Source organism: Aspergillus ibericus (genome assembly GCF_003184845.1).
Source record: "Aspergillus ibericus CBS 121593 unplaced genomic scaffold BO80scaffold_1, whole genome shotgun sequence".
Taxonomy (NCBI): domain Eukaryota; kingdom Fungi; phylum Ascomycota; class Eurotiomycetes; order Eurotiales; family Aspergillaceae; genus Aspergillus; species Aspergillus ibericus.
The window spans coordinates 15,814-35,915 of NW_020292099.1; the positions used below are offsets into that span (position 1 = coordinate 15,814).

Consider the following 20,102-nt stretch of genomic DNA (forward strand, 5'->3'; position numbering starts at 1 on the left):
CCAACATGATTCGTTCTTTTGTACAATGGATGAGAGGATTATCTATTCTATATGGTTGTTTATTCACTGTTTGGGTTGCTTTCTGGCCAGTTTCTCGGCCTTCAAGGCCTGGGTGAGACTGAGGGGTATCTCTCGCTCTTCGCCGTCTTGTCGGCGACGTTCCTCCTCCTTCAAGTCGTCCAGCATGAATCTGCCCAAGTCACCGGCACGCCATTTCTGGATAAAGTGCAGTGCTGCAAGGTCAGTGTTTGGGATGCCGCCCTTGCTCAAGAGACCGGTGATTCGGGCGAAGCTGTTCAACAGAGGTACGATCTCGTTCGTTGGCTCTGACCATCGTTTATATACCTCGGCGTTATTCAAGTTGATGTGATATAATAAGTAATCGGCCAATGTGACCGGGGAGATGACCGAATCTTTGACACAGCCACAGAGTGCTAGCTTTAGCATGTTCTCCGCGTCGGGCACATATGGCATGAATACACCCGGCGTGTCTAACACGTAGACATGAGAGCCATTTTCTCTCTCGATGACCTTCACAGGTGACCCGATCTTCCTTGTGATACCAGGCTGGCCTCCGGTCCGCACAGCCTTTCCCCTTCCCACGCCCTGATTACGCAGGTGGTTGATCAGCGTCGACTTGCCCACGTTGGGCATACCGACAATCATCACCCGACACCCAACCAGCTTGTCTGGTCCTTCTGCATCGTCTCGCAAGTGTTTAATGATGGTGCCCATATCTGAACGGGACGAGGAGCTCACGAAGAATGAAGCGCCGTTTTTATTGAAGGTGCGAATGGTTTTCTCCGCCTGTGAATAAAGAAGGAGATTAGCGATCTCAAATTCATCATGTCGATCCCTGGAGCATTCTCACCAGTTTCTGCGCTTTTGACCCGGATTCCGCACCCAAGTCTCTCTTAGTATAAACGGTTAATCGTCGTGTCTTCCCGAGTGCTTCTTCAAACATGGGATTAATAGAGGTAACGGGAACTCTGTAATCACGACACTCGACTACATAATCGATCGAAGACAGCATGTTCTGCATCTTCTTCAGACCCGCCGCATGGTGGCCCAGGAAATAGGACCTCGGAATGGCCCCATGATTGGGGAAAGCCTGGCGCGGAATGAACTTGGCTGCCATTGTGTTCGTTCGAGAACCCTGTGGCGGAGTGATTTGTCTCTGGCGACCACAGTAATCCTACCCAGCTGGCATCATCCAGGAACCGTGCCGAGTGATTGCTGTCTGGAGGACATCGTTTCTGGAATTGGAGACCCCGAGGAAATCCCTCCGCGGGAGAGATTTTGTCGGCCGTTGAAGGCGGTCAGGAAGGCGGTTGGCGCTCGAGATGGCGGTGCCATCTGGACTATGGACTGCGCTCATGCTCTGGTGCGCCTTTGAATGACAACAGTGCAGGTGCAGCCTGTTGAGCTACCTGAGCTTATTCTAGTGTAAATTTCAGTTATGTTTCTCTCATGTGATCATCTACAGAGCGATCCATCCCAGAAGTCCCGGCCGTGAGGCAGCAGCCACCCAAGACGGAGAGTACTTCACATACACTCACTGATCTACTCAGTTCATACTGTGACTTGGCACATGGAACCTGGTGCGATCGCGATGAACTAATGATTTTCTGGTAAAAGTCAATTGACCTGCTTTGGACGGCTTTATCCGTCCGGTTCGGGGATGATGAAGCGAGTGGCTTATCGGGGATATGATACGTCATGAGGGCCAAGGCGGGCATCGCTGGTTATCCGCCAGACCGTTTTTGACCCCTCCAGATCACCATCAAGCTGCTCTCTATCATGAACAATGTCGTTGATATCTGCCTTTCGCCCTCGTTCCACGCGGACATTGTCTCTCCGGCATAGACCCCAGAGGCAACGGAGGTCTCCGAAGCGCAATATCCAGAACGATAGCGAAATTGATCATAATCAAGACAATGGCGATGAAGATGGCGATGCGCACTCCATCATTACCCCTTCTAAGCATACACCCAAGGCGATTCGAGTGCTACGGGGCTCCGTATCGTCAGGTGGTTCCTTACGGCCATTTCGTCTGATAAAGCAGGATATCTTGAACTTGCGACGCCGATATATCTCCGACTGGACAGTATTCAATCAGTTGGTCTTTGCCAGCGCCGTCTATGTTTTCTTCACGAACCTTCTGCCGGGGATCACTTTTGCTAGTGATCTCTACGTTCTCACTGGTCAGAACTGGGGGACTATTGAAGTCGTATTTAGCACAGGCCTATGCGGAGTTATCTTTTCACTGTAAGGCTTCATGTCTGCAGCATCATTTAGCCTAACACGATATGAGACTCACAACAATATCAGGCTCTCCATACAGCCGCTGACGATCCTCGGGGTTACTGGACCCTTCTCGGTGCTGGCTGAGAATATCTATGCATTGTGCGAGGAAGTCTTCCTGGTAAGATGACGAGAACAAAATAACAGCAATAGCTTACGAAACCCTACAGGTACCGTTTCTACCGTTCATGGCCTGGTCCCTGATCCATGCTGCATGGCTCCACTATGTCCTCGCTATAATCAACGCCCACGATTGGACGATGCGCTACGTCACCACATTTGCAACGGAGATCTTTTCTCTCCTCAATAGCATTATCTACTTTCACAAAGCCATCCAAGAGCTTGAAAGAGCCCACGAAAGCCTCTCTTTTGCAGCATTTCTTTACGCCGTCATAGGCGCCGTGGGAACGATGCTCCTCGCGATATTCCTATCCACAGCAGAAAGCTGGCGCCCGTTATTCCATCGATACATTCGAATGGGTCTAACAGAATATGCCGCCGCTATTTCCATCATAATCTTCATCGGCCTTCCCCACGTCGGGGAACTAGCCCATCTAGATAAGATGACTCTCCCCGTCAGCACCTCTTTCAAACCTACCTCTCCCACTCGTGACAGATTTCTCGTCGAATTCTGGCACCTACCTGTCGGCTGGGTCTTCGCCGCCATCGTCCCGGGAATCATCATCACTATCCTTTTCTTTTTCGATCACGAAGTCAGCTCAATCATATGCACCATCGATCGCTACGGAACCAGAAAGCCGGGCGGTTTCGCTTGGGACATTGTCCTCTTAGGAACTACAACAGCCCTATGCGGCATTCTCGGAATACCACCTGCCAATGGGCTCCTCCCTCAAGCTCCCCTTCACTCAGAGTCCCTCATGCACACCGAAAGAGAACAGCGCACAATCACAGTCGACGGAGAAGAAAAGACTGAAACATACGAGGTGAAACGCGTATACGAACAGCGCTGGTCCTCGTTTCTGCACTCAGCCGTCATCCTCCTCTTCATCAGTCCGCCGTTCATGAAAGTCCTTGGATTAACCCCAACAAGCGTCCTAGCAGGTTTATTCATGTTCATGGGCGAGCAGAGTCTATCCGTCAAGTAAGCCACTACCGCCCTCTTCCTCATACATCAAAGCCAAAGCTAACTAACATCCCCAGCCCAATCCTCTACCGAACCTTCTACCTCCTCACCCCACCCTCCGAACTCCCTCCTCTCCCACCATCTCTTGCGAAACAACCACCCACCTCCGAAGAGGAAGCCCCAACAGCCCCTTCCTACACCCCAATCCACCTCTACACCATCCTCCAAATAATCATCACAGTAGCCATCTTCATCCTGACTCTCACTCGCGGTGCACCCGCATTCCCCGTCCTCATCGTCGCGCTAGTCCCCTTCCGCCTCTTGCTCATGAAGCGCTGGTGGCCGCGCGAGGTGTTGCGGTTCGTAGACGCGTGGGCATGTAGGGAGGGAACACCGGAGGATGATGAAGACGCTGAGGCGAAGATGCGTAGCGAGCAAGTAGGAGGAGGAGGGGTTATGACGTCGCAGGACAACTCTGGTTCTGATACTGCCGTGACGGAGGACATGAGGACCAACGAAGGGACCGATTTAGGTCTCGCGGATAGGAATGGCACTGATGTAACGGGGAATGAGTGGGTCGAGCTGGGAGATTGGGGACGTGTTGATGAGGAGTCGGGAGGTCGGTTGCATGACACGGGCAAGTAACCGCTACTGCGGAAATAAATTCAGGGAGGGGCAGATAGGTTACGACATTGACGTTACGACGGCCGTATGCATCATGAAGAACGAAACAAGTCTATAGTTATATCTATCCGTTATTATTCACATAGACGAGTATCCGCTTGAAAGCAGGGTATCAATCATACACTCGATTCTGCGCCACGAAACTCCTGTCTGTACTTTGTTCATGATCCGATAAGATGATTATCCAACAACTATGCTCTCCACCCCTGCACGAACTCATGTAAACGATCAATGACGACACCGAAAATAGCATTCACGCTGTCACTGATCAGTTGTTCGAAGTGACGGATCGCTTCTTCTTCCGTCATTTCCAGATGGAATCGCTCCTTGACCTTGAGGACGGCCTTGTCTGGTTCGACCCGGATGTCAGGGATATTGGCATCGACCATCAGACTGAACAGGTTGAGGATGAGATTGGCCGACTTGCGGAGGGTGGTGTATGCCGTGAAGCAGTATTGTTTGAACTGGAGATAAAGTGGCGATGTAGTTCCACCCATACCCTCGACCATTTCCTTGCATAGCTTCATCATGGGCGCGAATGGCTTGGGGTCTCGGCCGAGGATGAAGCCGAAATCGGCATGGAAGAAATGGCCGTCAGGGGCGAGAAGGAGGTTCTCCAGGTGTCTGTCACCGACTCCGAGGAGATAGGTGATTACACAGTACCCCGCGCAGGATTTAATGTAGGTGTCCATTGTTTCTTTGCGGACACCGAGGGGTTCGCTGTCATCGGGATTGTTGACTTTGAGATACGCGAGGACGGATTTGTATTTTGCGGATATCGCGGAGAGGGAGGCTGATGGGATGAACTGGACTGCTCCGGCAGTAGCGTTGGTCGCTAGGATGCGGTATGGGGTCAGCTTGAGGTCTAGGTTTTCTTTTTGGAGGAGACGATCCATCAGGATGATGATTTGGATGACAAGTTGGTCTTGGCGGAGGTCGTCGCCAATCTTGAAGAGGATAGGGTATTTTCGGCCGTCCGAGGTCTTGAACATGACCTGTAGCGGGGACAGAGAGGACTTGAAGACATTCGCTTCGTCGGGGTAGCAACCTGTGACCATTACCTCAGGGTCCAGAGGCAGCGGCAATGGAGGGTCGATGTGGAGCATGTCGTGCTTGGGGTCTTTTAGGAACTTCTTCAACCGCTCAATCTTGAGGACGCGATTCTCACGGGAAAACCGGACGTCTTTGGCAATTTTCGTAAGTATAGTGACGAGTTCACCTTGCCGCAAGAGGATCTTCCGATGCTCCGGATGGACTTTCTCCAGCTCGGCTTGGAAGTAGAATTCGACGCGGGCGAAAAGCCTGCGCTGCGCCGATAATGTCCCCGGTCCGGCATCGTCGCATTCAACCATAAGGTACCAATGCAGATAATTGCCAAGTTTGAAGTTGTTCGCAGCGCGTGCAATGAGGAAATTGGCCAAGGAGGAATCGTGAGCGGCGTCTTCGACGTCACTATTGGAAGTATCCTCATATTTCAGCGCTTGCACAAGCTGTAGAAGATAGAGGAGTAGTTCTTCGTCATCGGCCTTGCGAAGCCTTTCAACCGCATAAGATCGAACTGCTGGATTATCGAAAGTCGGTCCAAGAAGCTCAAGAGCATCGTCGACGTCAATTTCGGTCCACTTGGGCAGTATTTCAACAGCTTGATGCGCTTCACCAGCATCCCTCCAGTTGACTGACTTGACGAACTTGGTGAGCGCTCTTTTCTCACGGGTCAAGTAATACCGGAATCGCCAGACAAGATCCTTCTCTTCGGCGGTTAAATCTTGTGTCGGCTCGTAGGACAGAATCACGTTGAGTTCATCCCGGATCTTGGGATTTGGCTTCAAATCACGATCCATGATGCCAGTCCGATGGCTACGGATCAGTCTCCGGTGCTTGTCCTCGCATGGGTTACCCGTCTGGCCGACTTCAGGGTCGTAGATTCGGATCACACCACCTCCATCTGCACCTTCTATTCCCGGACCAAAGCGAACTTCCGGAACAGGCTTCAGGGCTGGATTTGCATTTGCAGGCGCACTTTGCGGATAGGACGAAACGGGAGGCGGTGGGTATTCATGATCCGACCAGATGATGGGATGATCGAAGCGCGGAAAATCGACGTAGAGAATAAAATTCTCATCGTCAAAATCATCATCATCCGAGTCCTCTCCATCCCCGCCTTTATTCTCCAAGCGCTTTTGTTTCGTGGCCTTCAGATGTATGGCGCGTTTCCTCGCAGCTTCCTCCGCACTGAGCTTCAACTTCTCTAGCTGCCGAAATACCATCTGGTCCATCCAATCAATGCGCGGTATGTCCCCCATCTCATGCTTTTTGATCAGAACCTCAACGCGTTCCAGCTCCATCTCTTCCGATGACGGACCTAGCGGATCCGGTGCGTTGGTCCTCCGACGTTTGGGTGGCGGGGTTGACGGCGTGGTTGTTGAGGAAAAGCCGTCCGCAGCTCTGTGGCGATATATCTTGCATTTCTGCCTGCCCATCTTTAATTTTCCGTCCTCGTCATATAACGGTATAGTTGTTCCCCCAAAGGGTACGTAGTGCCCCCGTGCCCCTTGGCCGCCAAACGGCGAGAGATCCCAGACAGTGATAGCTAGCTGACTCTTGAGAGGAGCATCCTTTATCGAGACCGGCATCTGTAGCCATTCATTCCATGATCGAGCAGACTTAAAGGTCTTGTATGAGGTTTGTAGAGGCACTCCTAGCGCTTTAGAATCTGACCATAGTTGGACCGTCACGAAAAGGTCGGAGACAGGGTTCTGCGCGGAACCAATATGGCGCAATTCCGGTTGCTTCAGAAGCACGGAGAAAGGCAGCTGTCTCTGCTTGCCTTCTAATGAGCCACTTTATCCCTTGTCAGCGAACATGGCTTGGAATTAGAACGATCGAAAGCAAGGTGCACGTACATCTTTACATGGATTGGAAAATCCACCTGAGTGGAAAGGGTAAAAGTAAAAGCTTCCATCGTTAGCTCAGGGCCATTCGTATCCACCGCTGTCAGACCCCACGCCCTTCATTGCAAACCGAAGCGAAGGAGTGGACTGGATTGCCGGGGAAGGGAAGTGAAGTGACATGGATGGGGAGCTCCGGCCGGAGACGACGGAGCCGCGGCTGTTGATTGGCCGGTTGGCTGGGGCCAGGCGCCTCGATGACGCGGGGTCATCACAGATCACGTGCCACTACGCGTTCGGGGCGCGCCTCGGCCGGGTCGTGTTACCCAAAGGAAATGCCCGGATGGCCGTTGAACTTAGACCATTGCAGGAGGCTATTTGGGGATAAGTTGAACCCAGACTCCATGCTGGTTTGAATCGCGTTTATATCTTCCTCTTCTCATCTGCGCAACTATTCGCTTTGTGCCCTGTCTTTGTCTGTACCCTCCGACCAGTTGACATCAGACGGTCGCAACCGATCGCGTTCTTTGTCCGTCCCCCCTCCACCATTTGTTTGTTGTCGCAGGATTTCTGCCCCTCAAGACATGGCATCTTCTCCCTCCTCCATATCTCCAAGCCAGTCCTTATCACAGGGACCATCATCAGATAAGGAAAACCGCCCCAGATCGACAGCTATCGCCAAAAGAACCCAAACACAAAAGATGGCACCCCGCTCTACCAAGCGAGCGCGACTGTCAGCCGGAGACTCTAACATTCAGAGTAGCCAGCGTCCAGCAGCGTCTCAGTCAGTCCGGAACAATGCCAGTCAATTTTACGATCCAGATCAGGACGAGGGAGAAAGACGCCAGATTCGCAAGGGTCTCAGAGATCTGACTCGGGACCTCAATGGTAAGGTTATCTCTAGATTCCCTGCTCATCATTGTCTGACTGGGCTATATTGCAGATTCGAGAAGTGAATTCTTACAAGCGGGAAACCACGGACTTCGAGATACCATAAAGAAAGCGAACGAGATATTTGAAAACGTCAAGCAAACCTCCGATGCTACTATTGATTCTCGGTTGCTTGTTCAGGCAGCAGATCTGTCGTACAAGAAGACCGCACAGTTGGTATTGGGGGATGCTAGCGCAGGAATAGACGTTGATGAATTCGTCTCGAAATGCATTTCTTTCATGCGCCGGGCCCCAACCGAGTCTCAAGCCTCAATTCCTAGCAGCACACAACGTCGGCGCACGGGTATTGGAAGGAGTCAGGTGGACCCCAACGACAGTGATGAGGATCAAGGGGACGCAATGAACTGGGACTGGCTCGGGCGCGCTGCTTGCTTTTGTAGTAATTCCCGACCGTCGGTACCTGGCTTCCTTCTGGGACCCCTGTCGGTACAGAAACGCATCCGGCAGCAACCTACACGAAGAGCACGAGAACGCATTGACCCAACACGGGCCGTTGCACCGCAAACGCTTGAAGAAAAGGACCTTGACAGGCAGGAAACTTCGAATCTGACTACCATGTGTGCCGAGATAAACCGGCTCTTGGTGAGAACGCAAAACCAGGGACAGGATGCTGTAGAGAGGCAATTATCGCAATTATCCGAGCCTCCAACCGACGACTTGGTGCAGGAGGTGATGGCTAAGCACAATGTTGCCGATGATGGAGGCATACCCCTGTTTCAATTCTGCCTTAACCCGAAGTCATTTGGACAGAGCGTTGAGAACCTATTCTACGTTAGCTTCTTGGTCAGAGACGGTATGGTTGGGGTCTCGGTGGACAGCCGTGGGCTACCCACTTTGCGTAAGTCCTGTTCAGCACCCTCCATGATCTGAGCGTCTAGCTAATCATTCTCGGACAGATGCCTCGAAGCCTCATGCGCCCAGCGAAGCCCAGAAAAAGGGGGTCCAGAAGAACCAGGCCATTTGCGCCCTCGACTTTGACGTGTGGCAGGAATTGATTGAAGCATATGATATCAAGGACCCCATCATTCCTCATCGCCAAGAGGAGTCCCAGAATACGGCCCAATCCTGGCAAGGCTGATAAGGATGGCCCAGATGGGGTCAACAGGAGTGATGCGTCTTTTTAGTGCCGGAGTGATTGGTTCTTGTGCCAGTGGATAGCGTGATACCCATTTGTTGTGGAAGGCGTTGGTGTGCATTCTGCTTATATAACTGGTGTATGGGTGTTTTGGATGAATTATAAACAAGGCGCGATCCACATATATAGAATGGTAGAGCCTACCACAAGTGTAGCCATTCCTGGTGTGCAGAGGGGTGGTGGGCAACCAGTTGCATTGGCCAAGCTGTAATTGGCTCCAGAGCAGCCAGTCAACCAACTCTATCCTAAATCGCATCCCCCACTTGCTGACAGGACCCTGACAACCGGCATGTGGTTGACAGCCTGGTGGAGATGCTTATGGAGTCCTTAGTGCAGGCCTTCTAGAGTTCCATGGCCTGAGGTTGCGCCTTCCGGAAATAGTTCCCAGGCACGCAGCCACAATCGCTCCTGCTGGATGCGGACACCTGAATGGGCCCATGGTGCCTTACGTCATAGGCATCAAGCCAGTGGTTGTCTCGAGGAGCAGCTCCCCGATCGTTCTCTGCGTGCCTTGTCTTCCCTCGTGCAAGCTGTCACACTCCTAGATTTCTACCAACTTTACAGCTTATCAAGCAGCAAATATTTGGCAGCACCAACTTGCTGCACCGCAGCACAACGATCATCATGTCACCCCGGCTTTTTCCTGCGAATCCTTCGGAGGTCATGGTGATCCGCAATGTGACATCTAATGTTGTCACCATGAGTTTGCCATTTGCGCGTTTCGGTCGGCTCAAGTTCGGTGGGCGTGGTACACTGGGTTCGCAGTTCTTTTCTTCTTGCTTTACTACAAGCTCATGCCTCCCTGTTCAAATCCTGGCTGTCTTCGAGAACATGTTTCGTACTAATGCTAATGTGGTTCGTTGGCGAAAATAGTCAAGATGGAAACGGGCTCTCTCGCGGTCTTTTCGCCCGTAAACCTAACCCAAGAAGTACGCGACACGATCACTGGACTGGGTGGCAGCGTCAAATACATCGCGGCTTTGGACCTGGAACACCACATCCACTTGACCACCTGGAAAGAGGCATTCCCTGATGCTGCAATCATCGCTCCCGAAGGACTTTGGGAAAAGCGCCAGTCCAATCCCAAAACTAAAGATGCCGCACCATTCGAACACGTCTTCCGAAAGGACGCCAAGGGACAGCAGAAGGTCTCGGAGGAATTTGACGCAGAATTTGAGACAGAATATGTGCATGGTCATCCGTCGCGCGAGCTGGTCTTTTACCATCGGCCCTCTCGCACGCTCATTGAGGCTGATCTCATGTTCAACCTGCCTGCGAGGGAGCAGTACTCCAAGACCAAGGAGAGTGCCACATCTGGGGTCTTTACTAAGATGGTCTCTCCTTTGATGACTGCAAGTTCCCCTGCGACTTGGCAGAAGAGGTTTGTGTGGTATGTTCTGTCTAGTGGAGACCGCCAGGCATTTGCAGAGTCTATACGTCGAATTGACAAGTGGGATTTCAATCGCTTGATTCCCTGCCACGGGGATGTGATCGAGAGCGGTGCGAAGGGAGCTTTCCGCACGGTCATGGAGTGGTTTCTAGCCGATCGGAAGCATGTCTAGGACGGTGGATGGCCACTATTCTTCTTTAATAATTTTTTGCCTCCTGGATTCCCTTACCTGACAGTCTTGTTCTTCACTTCCAGTGCGCAGGAGTTGAGCCATCCTCGAGACGACAGCATGGTGTTTCCGACCACTATGCTTTGATGTACTAATAGCATGATACGAATCGTTAATGAGAATCAGCTGCGCTATGTCTCTCATGAATACCAGATATTATGTGTCTTCATGGCCTTCCCGGTACTCAGTAGTACCCTTACGTGGGCCGGGCGATAGAAAACCAAGGCCCGTGGGACGATTTTCCGGTGTTCCACACCCCTTGATTGCCGTAAGCTTAAGGTTTCCACGCCCGAACGCTACTCTGTGGATTGGAGTCTCGGGGTCCGTCCTAAGGATTTCACGGGATGATCGTGAGCCGTCGCAAACAGACTCTACATAATAGATGACCATCTTGAACACTGATGTAGCAATTTCCGGGATAGAGCCTAATGGCAGGTTCCGACAGTCTTGCGCAGGTCTCCGCCACCACCTTGTTGCAGCGCATACACAGTACACTGAGTACATCAGCCAACATCCACGAATGGCAGGAAGGGCCCGAACACGGCCAGGCCTTGAAATCCCGGCTGCTGTCACCACCCGTCGCCTATAGATGATCGGAATGCAAAAAATGACGTAGGTGTAAGTTAGTCCAGTACCTATACAGAAAGTACCCCCCTCACATATCTACAATCAATCCATCTTCACGTTGTTCGTGCCGGGCCAAGTCCCCTGTACAACGTTGACTGCAGTGCCACTTAAGTACAAGCCCCCGGTCTATCCGTGTTCCAGGCTGCCACGCAGCTCCGTTGACGTCACAGCCACGGTAACCTGGGTGCTAGGTTTTGTTTGTGTGTTGAATTTTGGGCGTTTCCCCCTTTTCGCTCCCATGGCTTAATTAATTCTTGGGTCGGTCGAATGGCTTGATGGCTCCATCTGCAGGGCGGGATATTAATCACAGGTCATCCACTAGGAAAAAAGGGACTGCAACGATCCCCTAAACCGGAGGGGGTTAAGGTGGTGCGCTATTGAAGTTAGCGGGTGGGTGTGCGGTGGATTGAAGCCGAGGGGGCAATAGCCTAGTGCTGGGTGTAGTGGAGAATGAGCACCGTGGTACTCCGTAGCTCCAGCCTTAGTCGGATGGCCTGGTAGGTAGGGTTATCCTGGCTTTCCGTGCTGAAGATTATGCGTGTTTACCTGGAAATGTGGCTGAGTGAGGTGAGGCGGAGGGCGCGGGCTCTATACATAGTCTGTAGAATCATGGTTGCCTATACGTAGAGTTTAGTAGTGATGACCGACTGGAGGGTGAGGACAAAGGATACCTAGAACTGCCCCTAAGCGCAACACAGCCATAGACACCCTCACCCGATCAATAATCGTCACCGAAAGAAAATTTGCATCGCAATGGCATCCACCCATCCACTCCTCCAGCGGGTCGATCAGTTACCCAGCACGGTTGAGGAGAATGTTCCGCCTAGACGTTGGGCAGGACGCAAGATTCCCGGCGGGCCAATCGTGGGCCGGCAAACGATGTCATGTCACTGGCAGACCCGGTGATCACAGCAGACGAACTTCGCCCAGCAAGGGAACTGGAAGATTCCCTCCCCTCCCATGAAAATTCGTCGCGGATCATCGGCTCTGATCAGAAGCTTGGTCGTCATTCTTCTTATTTAAATCCCACTGCCACCTCGCCTCCCTCTTCTTGTTGCTTCTTGCTGGTTATCTCACAGTTTGACAATTTCATCGGAATATCCCTATATTCCCCGACACATCTACATAGTACTACTATTGACGGCCCTGCATTTGCATTGACTCCACTTCCGTCAACATGCCTGTTATCTCACGCTTAGTGTCGATTGTCTTCCGCGTAGCGGAAATTGTTTGCGCTGCGGTATGTATTTGACATGATCTATCATATAGATCTTTTACTTTCGTAAAGATTGTGCAATGCTAATTCCGCATGAGTAGGTCGTTGCCGGTATCATCGGCCACTACCTGGCTCAGTACAGCGGTGACGCATGGCCGCAAGCCCGCTGGATCTACACCGAAGTCGTCGCCGGGTTATCCATACTTCTCGGGCTGATCTGGCTCATACCATTTTCCTCCGGGTTCTTCTCCTGGCCGTGTATGTTGTCGCGCCCGCACACGTGGTTCCTATCACATCGCTGACTTTCCGCAGTTGACGTCATCATCTCCTTCGCATGGTTCGCGGCTTTCGGTATCCTTGTCGACGCCATCCACAAATTGAACTGTGGCAGTATCTGGCACTGGGGTGGTCTCTACCATAACGATACCTGCAGTCGGTGGAAGGCAGCTGAGGCGTTCAGCTTCATTTCTGCTATTGTCTGGCTTGCTTCGGCGCTGGTGGTATGTTTGACTCTGGGGATGCGCTGACTCTACTTGCATACTGACAGTTGTGATACAGGGTATCTGGTTTACCTTCCGGGTTCGCAAGGAGACTACTCCTCCTACCTAGTAAGTTTCCAGAACTGTTGTCGGAATGTGTCATGAAACTAACCTCGATTTAGTGGCCGTCGTCGCTTTGGTCGCTCTGCCGTGTAAACAAGTCTCAGACGCCACACGGTCCACAGCACCAAGCTAGAGTGCTATCCACACTTCCGACTGCGGAGCTTCGCGGTGCAAACCGCAACTCCCCGATCTAACGCTCATTTATGCGAAACGTTCTTAAGGCTTCTAATATTACCGCCAACGCTACTAATTCTGCTGGAGATTATGGTTCTAATTCTGGGGATACACGGCTATGAAGATGGAGATGATATCATGAGTTTCTTTGCTTATACCCACCGATAGTTTGAGTTGGATGTTCTTTAGATCTAGTGAAGCGTCTGTTCGTTACTACCCCCACGTCATATCTTTCCAGGCTCTGGTTTTGTACCTGTGAAAGTGAAGACCTGGGTAATTTACTCATTTATCACATTTATATTGACGCAGCAATTGACGTTGAATTCCAGGTATTTGGATGAGACGTCATCTTCTTGCCATTTAATCTGCAATATCATATCTTCTAACTATCGTGTTCATTCTTCACATCATTCTGCCTTTCTAGGCCTCCAATTGACAGTGGCAGATCAGGTGATCGGGCCGGCATTTTTCTCGTTGATCTCGTCCTTACTCTACGACCTCCTCTTCTTCCTGTTCGATATTCCCATCAAGAGACACAATGCTTATCCTCACATTAGACTCGCTCCGCAGAACCTCCGCCAGGGCGGTTTCCAGTATTCCTACAAGTGGCCCATCAATCACCCCTAATTCAACGGCCTCTGATCCATCCTTCAGTCGACAACGTCGAGATTTGAAGTCGGAGGATATGCTCCCTGAGATTAGGACCCTCCTACACAATGTCAGATCATTCCATTACAAAAAAGAGTAACTTACCACCGCAGGACCCTCCACCACTGCTACCACCACCACATCCTCCAGAACCACCACCGCATCCTCCGCCGCCGCCACAGCCCCCACAAGCACCACACGAAGCTCCACTTCCACATGCTCCACAGTTCCCAGCCGCGACAGAAGCATTACATGTTCCCGAAATACAAGCTCCCATTCCATGATGGGATCCGTCTGTCGAGTGTGGCTGATCGGGGAATAGATCAGTTAGTCCATCTACGAGACCCTCAACCGCGTCGAAGAAATTCTCAATAGCGTCTCCGATGTTCTCGTTCTTCTCAGGCCGTGGTTCCTCCTCGGACGAGATACTTATCTCGTCCTGTGAAACTGAATCTGCGGTGGGATTCGGCAAGATAAATGAACTGACAGCCGCGATAGCAGATTCAAGCGCTGTCGGACTTCCCCCGGGCCTAGGGGAATGGGCACGCCTTTCAGCTCGTCTGACAGCCTTCTTGTGGGCTTCTAAAAGTCGCAGGGCCCGGACTTCTCTTTCGGTTGACTCCGACTTGGATAATTGCTGAAGGCGTACAGCATTATGAACAGAGATATGAGGGCCACGGTCAGGCTCAGAAGCAACGTTCGGCCGATTGTGAAGCTCATTGATGGCTCTGCGAGCATTGAAGATGGCTGCAGAGGCGCGGAAACGCTCGTATATATCCGGATAGCGGATCGCCTCACAATACCAACAGATGCATTCGCTGTAGACGCCCCCGTTGGTAACTTCACGGTATACCTTACAAGTCCATTCAAATCCGTTGCTCAGCTTTAGCTCATCAACTTTGTCATTGTGGTCAATAAGTCGCACTGGGCGACTAGTTGATCGGACACTATAATTATAGTATCGTGCCGGGGATAGCTGATGTGTGTGCCACGCCAGATCCACATCGAGTGTGGGTACAGCCATATGTTTGGGGTGATCGACCATGATCTGGAAGAAGATTTGATACTTGGCAATTAGCCTGTTGATGGTAGCGTGAAGAGTCGGCGACCTGATCCAGTTGATACGGTCCATTTGTTGGACGAACTTCCCCTGTCTGATGACGGCGCCTGTCAAATCAAGGGCAAATGGACCTGAGTTATCCCAGTACCGGGCCATCATCCGGCGAATGCACAGCTTCTCAGCTCGCATGGGCCGGCTCGTGAAGATATATGTATCATGAGCCATCTGCAGGGTCTTGCGCTCTTTGATCCTTTCCTCGAGATATTCGCGCAGATCGGAGATGTTGTGGCAATTATCGGCCGTGGGGTCAGTGAACTCCAGCATGTCAACACCAACAACATGAATGAGCTGGCTTGGGTATAGATATGATGTCTTCTTCCAGCTCTCCGGCACTGGAAAGGGGACACCACGGGTGTTGTAGAAGCATCCTCGCATAGGCTTATCGTGCTCCAGCAGTGACCGTACATCCCGACGCCACTTGGCCACCTTGAGCCGATCATGATCAATTACAAAATGACACTCATGGCAGGTAGCACCAAAGCCTCTGTCTGCGAGTCCGGTAAAATCACTAAACGGATGGTCGATACATGACCCGACATGGCCGTTGATCCAGTCGACGAAGACCATGCTACTGCACTTGGGGCATTCAACGGTAGTGGTGGATGGGTCAAGCGAATTATCCCAGCTGAAGCCCAGCTGGGCCTCAAAAGACTTGCGTGTATCCTCGTTTGATACATATTCGAATGTGCCGCCGTCAATGTGGCGATCAACGAGCTCCCACGGAAAGCTAGCCCCCCAGACATACATTTTGCCATACCGGATGCAGTCCTCGAGATACTTTCGTGGATTCAGCATATGCGCATGCCATACCATGAGCACGTCTGGCGCGTCCTCACAGATTAGCGTACAGAGTTTATTTACTTTGCCCTGAAATTACGTACCAAGGGGCGGTAGAAGTTTCTCCTCCCAGTCCAGCCTTTTCTCGGGTTTAACAATGTTCGCATATGCATCCTTCCGAATGTCCGCTGTTGTTGGAATAGACTCCTGATCTGGGAGACAGTTAAACCACCAAGCTGCATATCGTTTCACAGCGCATGTGATGTACACAGCCCAGCGCTTCTCCTGAATCAAGGATTGAAGTTTGTTTTGGCCCCCGCAATTTTCGACTGCATCATAGATCCCAAAGCGACCATTCTTGGTGCTTTTAGTATCTCGTAGTTCGCCAAACGCTGCCAGAAGCTTAATATGAGTAATACATTGTTGAGAGGTAACAAATGCCTCCGGGGAGGACGCGGTCGGCTCGTCACTCGGCAGCAAGGAAGCCATGTCCTGAACGGCAGCAGCAAACCCCACCCACAAGACAGCGAGGCTGAGCTGAGCTTACTCCATGCTCCCTGGTCAGTCGGACGCCTGACTGCGGCCAGCATACGAGAAAAGCTAATCTCAGCCACGATAATAAGCCAATCGAGGAATCGCTCGATCTAAGAATCAAACCATGCCAATGAAAACAATATACCAGAGCAGACTATTCAGGACAATCAGATCTGGAGATTCGCTGCAAAACAGCTTGCAACTGGGATGAAGATTCCGCTCTACATAAAGTAAATCTGATTATTTTCCGGCCAAGACACTGGGTACTTACGTTGTTGGAAAAGTCACAACAGTAGACATGGTTCGAGGCACAGGGATCGAGCGCGCTCAGGAACTGGCAGAGCTTGCTGTCGGGGTCGCAGCATGATGCTTCTAGGTCTTGATCACCACACGTTGTGTCTCCGCCGAGGACGGTCGATTGGGTGGCTGTGGCGCTGATGATGAAGAGAGGAAGAAGGAAGGTGAACCTCATTGTGGTGACTGACCCTCAGCCTGAGTCCTGCTGCTGGCCTTCTCACGGAAATGGGTTTCTTGTTCAGCAGTTTTGCTATATCCTGTCTTGTCACTGATAGCCCCACCACGATCTGTACGACAACCATTTCGTGAAGATCCCTATCATGAAAAATTTTATAACATGGTGAAACCATCACCACTTCCTGTGTTTTGAACTGATAATGATTGAACGCTATGTAGGACCGAGAATGGCTACTCCACTGTACATTCCTACCTTCTGGATATCAACCTCCTGAGCAGACATCAAAACACACTAGATCAAGGACCTGGACTTATCTAAGCCCAAAGAGATGTTATATAGCCTATTGCAGCTAGAAAGTTTAAAAGACGCAGAGCCAGTCTCCCCAAGAGCCTAGCCATCTTCCATCTATATTCTCTGTTTCAATTGAAGATATCGTCCTGGTAAGCATTGCTATATTCCACTCCCAACAGCCTTGACCTGTCCACAACAAAGACTAACTCTGAGTCCCTTCTAAGCTTTCTTTCATCCAATATGAAGTTCCTCACCCTCGCATACTTCGTGCTCGGCGTGACGGCCAGCACCTCGATGATGTTGGGGAAAAGACACCAAATGTGGCGATCAGAAGCTGTCCGCATCATGCTGCACAGACAATGAACTCTGCCAGTTCCTATCCCTACTGGATGCTTGCGCGTCAAGTCACATCTACTGCTGTGATTTCTCTGATAATGTATGGCTTTCATCGAATGACTCCCTGGCGTTGACCGTTATGCTGACTGACGGACGTGCTGTAAAGCTGCCTTGGGGCTGGAGCGCAATAGTTTGATCACTTCAATGTATCCATGGGAGTTCGATAATGGTGTAAACAAGCGGGTTATCATGTATTCTAGGATGGATAGTACTGGCCAGTCGTTTCTGGAAATATCCTGGGAATGTATCATATGCCATAGGTAATCTACGCATCTAACTACGCCTGAGCCGTGATGACTAACTGGCGACTCGGAACATCCGGCCTTCTTGGATTCTTCTTCCGCGGTTCTTTTTGACTGTATCCACGGAGCCACGATGCCATCGGAACATTCACGATCTCCCTCATCCTCCTTTGAGAAAACCTCCCAAGACTATCCCCTGGCAGTCTTTGATCATGAGAACGACTCAAGCAGCAGTCAGTTCGTGACGGTTGAGCGGGCCAGTTCCGACTCCGCCCGGCCCGACCAGGGCGAGACGAGCGAACCTTTGCTGCCAACCTCAACCCATCATCTCCATCGCCGACCCGCGTCGGTGCCATTCTCATGCACAGTTTCGGGGATCCGCGCCTGGATCCAAGGTCCATCCCATCCACACCGGTACCAGATCACCCCGTGGTTGCGCCGTTGGCAAACTGCGCCGGGCCGCCTCGTGGAGCGTTATTTTCCGAGCGCCCGCGCCAAAGTCGGGGTACTTCTGACCTGCATATGCATCTGGGGGGTCATTTTCCTCTCCATCCTGCATGCCTCCGTAGCTGGTCAGGACGTCTCGGGTTATGGGACGCCTGTCAAGCTTTCATGTCTTGGGAGACTCTGGTATGTGGCCCACCCCTTTTTTCTGTTTCATTGCCATTCTTTATCTCATTATCGTATGCAGGCCGAACTCGACTGATTGTGGCCTCAATGGTGATGCCTGTCGCCCCTTTGACAAGGGGGCGTTTGCCTTTCGCTGTCCTGCGGGCTGCGCGGATGCGATCCTGCTGGAACCCTACTTTGTAGGTCCAGAAGAGTACAATTATCGTTCTCTCGTTGTCGGAGGTAGCTCAGACGGGGACAGTGATCATGGTATCTACCGTGGTGACTCCGCCATCTGTCCTGCAGCGTTACATGCTGGCCTGATTGACAATCAGAAAGGCGGCTGCGGTGTCTTGTCTCGGACCGGAGAAAGGACCAACTTCTCATCCGTGGAGCGTAACGGAATCACCAGCATTGGATATTCTTCTTATTTTCCGCTCTCCTTCACCTTTGACGGAGAGTCTTCCGATGCAAGCTGCCAGGACCTGCGCTGGCCACTCTTCACTTTCTCCCTCGTCGTCACCACATTGCTCTCTCTATTCATAACCTCCCCCGCAGCCTTCTACGCTTCCATCTACTTCATCGTCTACTTCCAAGTAGCACTCTCCTCCGACCCGCCCTACTCCCCCGACTACTACGAAGTCGTCTCCACCGCACTGGGCCGCTTCCTCCCCTGCGCCTTCGTCGGCTTCGCAATCTACTACTTCTGCGTCCGGAAAACCCTCACCAACCTCGACGCCCACTGGGACAAGACCATCCTCTGGCTCGGTAGCTGCTGGGTCGGCGCCCTCAACACCGACACATTCGACAAGATCCCCATCTCGCGCCTCACCGCCCACGACATCCAACAACAACCCGGCGCCATCCCCGCCCTCATCATCATCATCGCCCTCCTCGTCGCCATCATCCTCACCCAAGCCATCGCCTTCCGCCGTGAAGGCCGCATGCCCCACATGCTCATCCTCTACGCAATCCTCTGCGGCGCCGTCCTCGCCCTCATGATCGTCCCGCACATGAACCTCCGCATCCACCACTACGTCCTCAGCCTCCTCTTCCTCCCCGGGACTACCCTCCAAACCCGCCCCAGCCTCCTCTACCAAGGCCTCCTCGTCGGCCTCTTCATCAACGGTATCGCCCGCTGGGGCTTCGATAGCATTCTCCAGACCTCTGCCGCTTTGCTTGACGGCGCTCAGCTCGGAAGCGTTCTCCCCATCCTCTCTGCGCCAAGTATCCTCTCCTCTCAAAATATCATCTTCAATTTCCCGGAGCCAGACCGCGACGCCGATGGAATCAGCGTGCTCGTTAATGACGTCGAACGATTCCGCACGTTCAAATCGGATGATGGGGCGTTGGGCTCGTTTAATTGGACTCGTCATATGGCGGATGAACCGGAGTATTTCCGCTTTGGATATATTAAGGTCAATGCGCTCGGGGGCATCTGGTATGAGGATTTCACCGCCCCGGCGACTTGGGAGGTGGGTGGGGAGTGGGAGATGCCGTCGGCTGCGTCACATTCCGAGTAGAAGAGAAGGGGGGACAATTTTGGATAGTACATATCCGAAATATACGCCTTGGATTTATTGGCTATAGCATACTATATCATTTTAGCGTTGGATGAATCCCTAATATGTTCTTCTCTATCGTACATGACACCAACAGTACCAGACATAGGCTACTTCCAACCTCGGTAAACCAGTATAGCAATTTATAGTATGGTATACCTCAG

General features: G+C 51.8%; 8 protein-coding genes across 8 annotated transcripts; 5 read left to right on the plus strand and 3 right to left on the minus strand.

The window, feature by feature from the left end:
* Window positions 1-63: 63 nt before the first annotated feature.
* On the minus strand, window positions 64-1,141 carry BO80DRAFT_395401 (putative GTPase MTG1; the record flags this gene model as incomplete). Its single annotated transcript, XM_025717310.1, has 2 exons — window positions 64-807; window positions 872-1,141. The coding sequence occupies 2 exons, from the start codon at window positions 1,136-1,138 to the stop codon at window positions 64-66; spliced, it is 1,011 nt and encodes a 336-aa protein (XP_025580369.1).
* Window positions 1,142-1,410: 269 nt separating this feature from the next.
* Window positions 1,411-4,096, plus strand: BO80DRAFT_420358 (HCO3 transporter family protein). The gene is made up of 4 exons (XM_025718344.1): window positions 1,411-2,268; window positions 2,332-2,425; window positions 2,475-3,406; window positions 3,466-4,096. The coding sequence occupies exons 1-4, from the start codon at window positions 1,808-1,810 to the stop codon at window positions 4,031-4,033; spliced, it is 2,055 nt and encodes a 684-aa protein (XP_025580370.1). The 5' UTR covers window positions 1,411-1,807; the 3' UTR covers window positions 4,034-4,096.
* A 36-nt stretch (window positions 4,097-4,132) lies between these two features.
* BO80DRAFT_395405 (phosphatidylinositol 3-kinase VPS34) lies at window positions 4,133-7,116 on the minus strand. Its single transcript, XM_025717311.1, has 2 exons — window positions 6,976-7,116; window positions 4,133-6,913 (listed from the first exon to the last, which is right to left on the minus strand). Exons 1-2 carry the CDS (start codon window positions 7,032-7,034, stop codon window positions 4,264-4,266), a joined length of 2,709 nt encoding a protein of 902 aa, XP_025580371.1. The 5' UTR covers window positions 7,035-7,116; the 3' UTR covers window positions 4,133-4,263.
* Window positions 7,117-7,311: 195 nt separating this feature from the next.
* On the plus strand, window positions 7,312-9,328 carry BO80DRAFT_420361 (non-structural maintenance of chromosomes element 4 family protein). Its single transcript, XM_025718345.1, has 3 exons — window positions 7,312-7,848; window positions 7,904-8,749; window positions 8,808-9,328. Exons 1-3 carry the CDS (start codon window positions 7,545-7,547, stop codon window positions 8,987-8,989), a joined length of 1,332 nt encoding a protein of 443 aa, XP_025580372.1. The 5' UTR covers window positions 7,312-7,544; the 3' UTR covers window positions 8,990-9,328.
* A 211-nt stretch (window positions 9,329-9,539) lies between these two features.
* Window positions 9,540-10,834, plus strand: BO80DRAFT_420363 (uncharacterized protein). Its single transcript, XM_025718346.1, has 2 exons — window positions 9,540-9,803; window positions 9,920-10,834. The coding sequence occupies exons 1-2, from the start codon at window positions 9,671-9,673 to the stop codon at window positions 10,606-10,608; spliced, it is 822 nt and encodes a 273-aa protein (XP_025580373.1). The 5' UTR covers window positions 9,540-9,670; the 3' UTR covers window positions 10,609-10,834.
* A 1,635-nt stretch (window positions 10,835-12,469) lies between these two features.
* BO80DRAFT_343934 (MARVEL domain-containing protein) lies at window positions 12,470-13,203 on the plus strand (the record flags this gene model as incomplete). The annotated part of the gene is made up of 5 exons (XM_025715252.1): window positions 12,470-12,532; window positions 12,610-12,766; window positions 12,821-13,008; window positions 13,067-13,116; window positions 13,170-13,203. 5 exons carry the CDS (start codon window positions 12,470-12,472, stop codon window positions 13,201-13,203), a joined length of 492 nt encoding a protein of 163 aa, XP_025580374.1.
* Window positions 13,204-13,681: 478 nt separating this feature from the next.
* On the minus strand, window positions 13,682-16,835 carry BO80DRAFT_498211 (uncharacterized protein; the record flags this gene model as incomplete). Its single annotated transcript, XM_025724122.1, has 5 exons — window positions 13,682-13,883; window positions 14,038-15,873; window positions 15,934-16,221; window positions 16,377-16,473; window positions 16,635-16,835. 5 exons carry the CDS (start codon window positions 16,833-16,835, stop codon window positions 13,771-13,773), a joined length of 2,535 nt encoding a protein of 844 aa, XP_025580375.1. The 3' UTR covers window positions 13,682-13,770.
* Window positions 16,836-17,777: 942 nt separating this feature from the next.
* BO80DRAFT_267 (LCCL domain-containing protein) lies at window positions 17,778-20,057 on the plus strand. The gene is made up of 2 exons (XM_025714796.1): window positions 17,778-18,397; window positions 18,459-20,057. The coding sequence occupies exons 1-2, from the start codon at window positions 17,901-17,903 to the stop codon at window positions 19,897-19,899; spliced, it is 1,938 nt and encodes a 645-aa protein (XP_025580376.1). The 5' UTR covers window positions 17,778-17,900; the 3' UTR covers window positions 19,900-20,057.
* The last annotated feature ends 45 nt before the right edge of the window (window positions 20,058-20,102 follow it).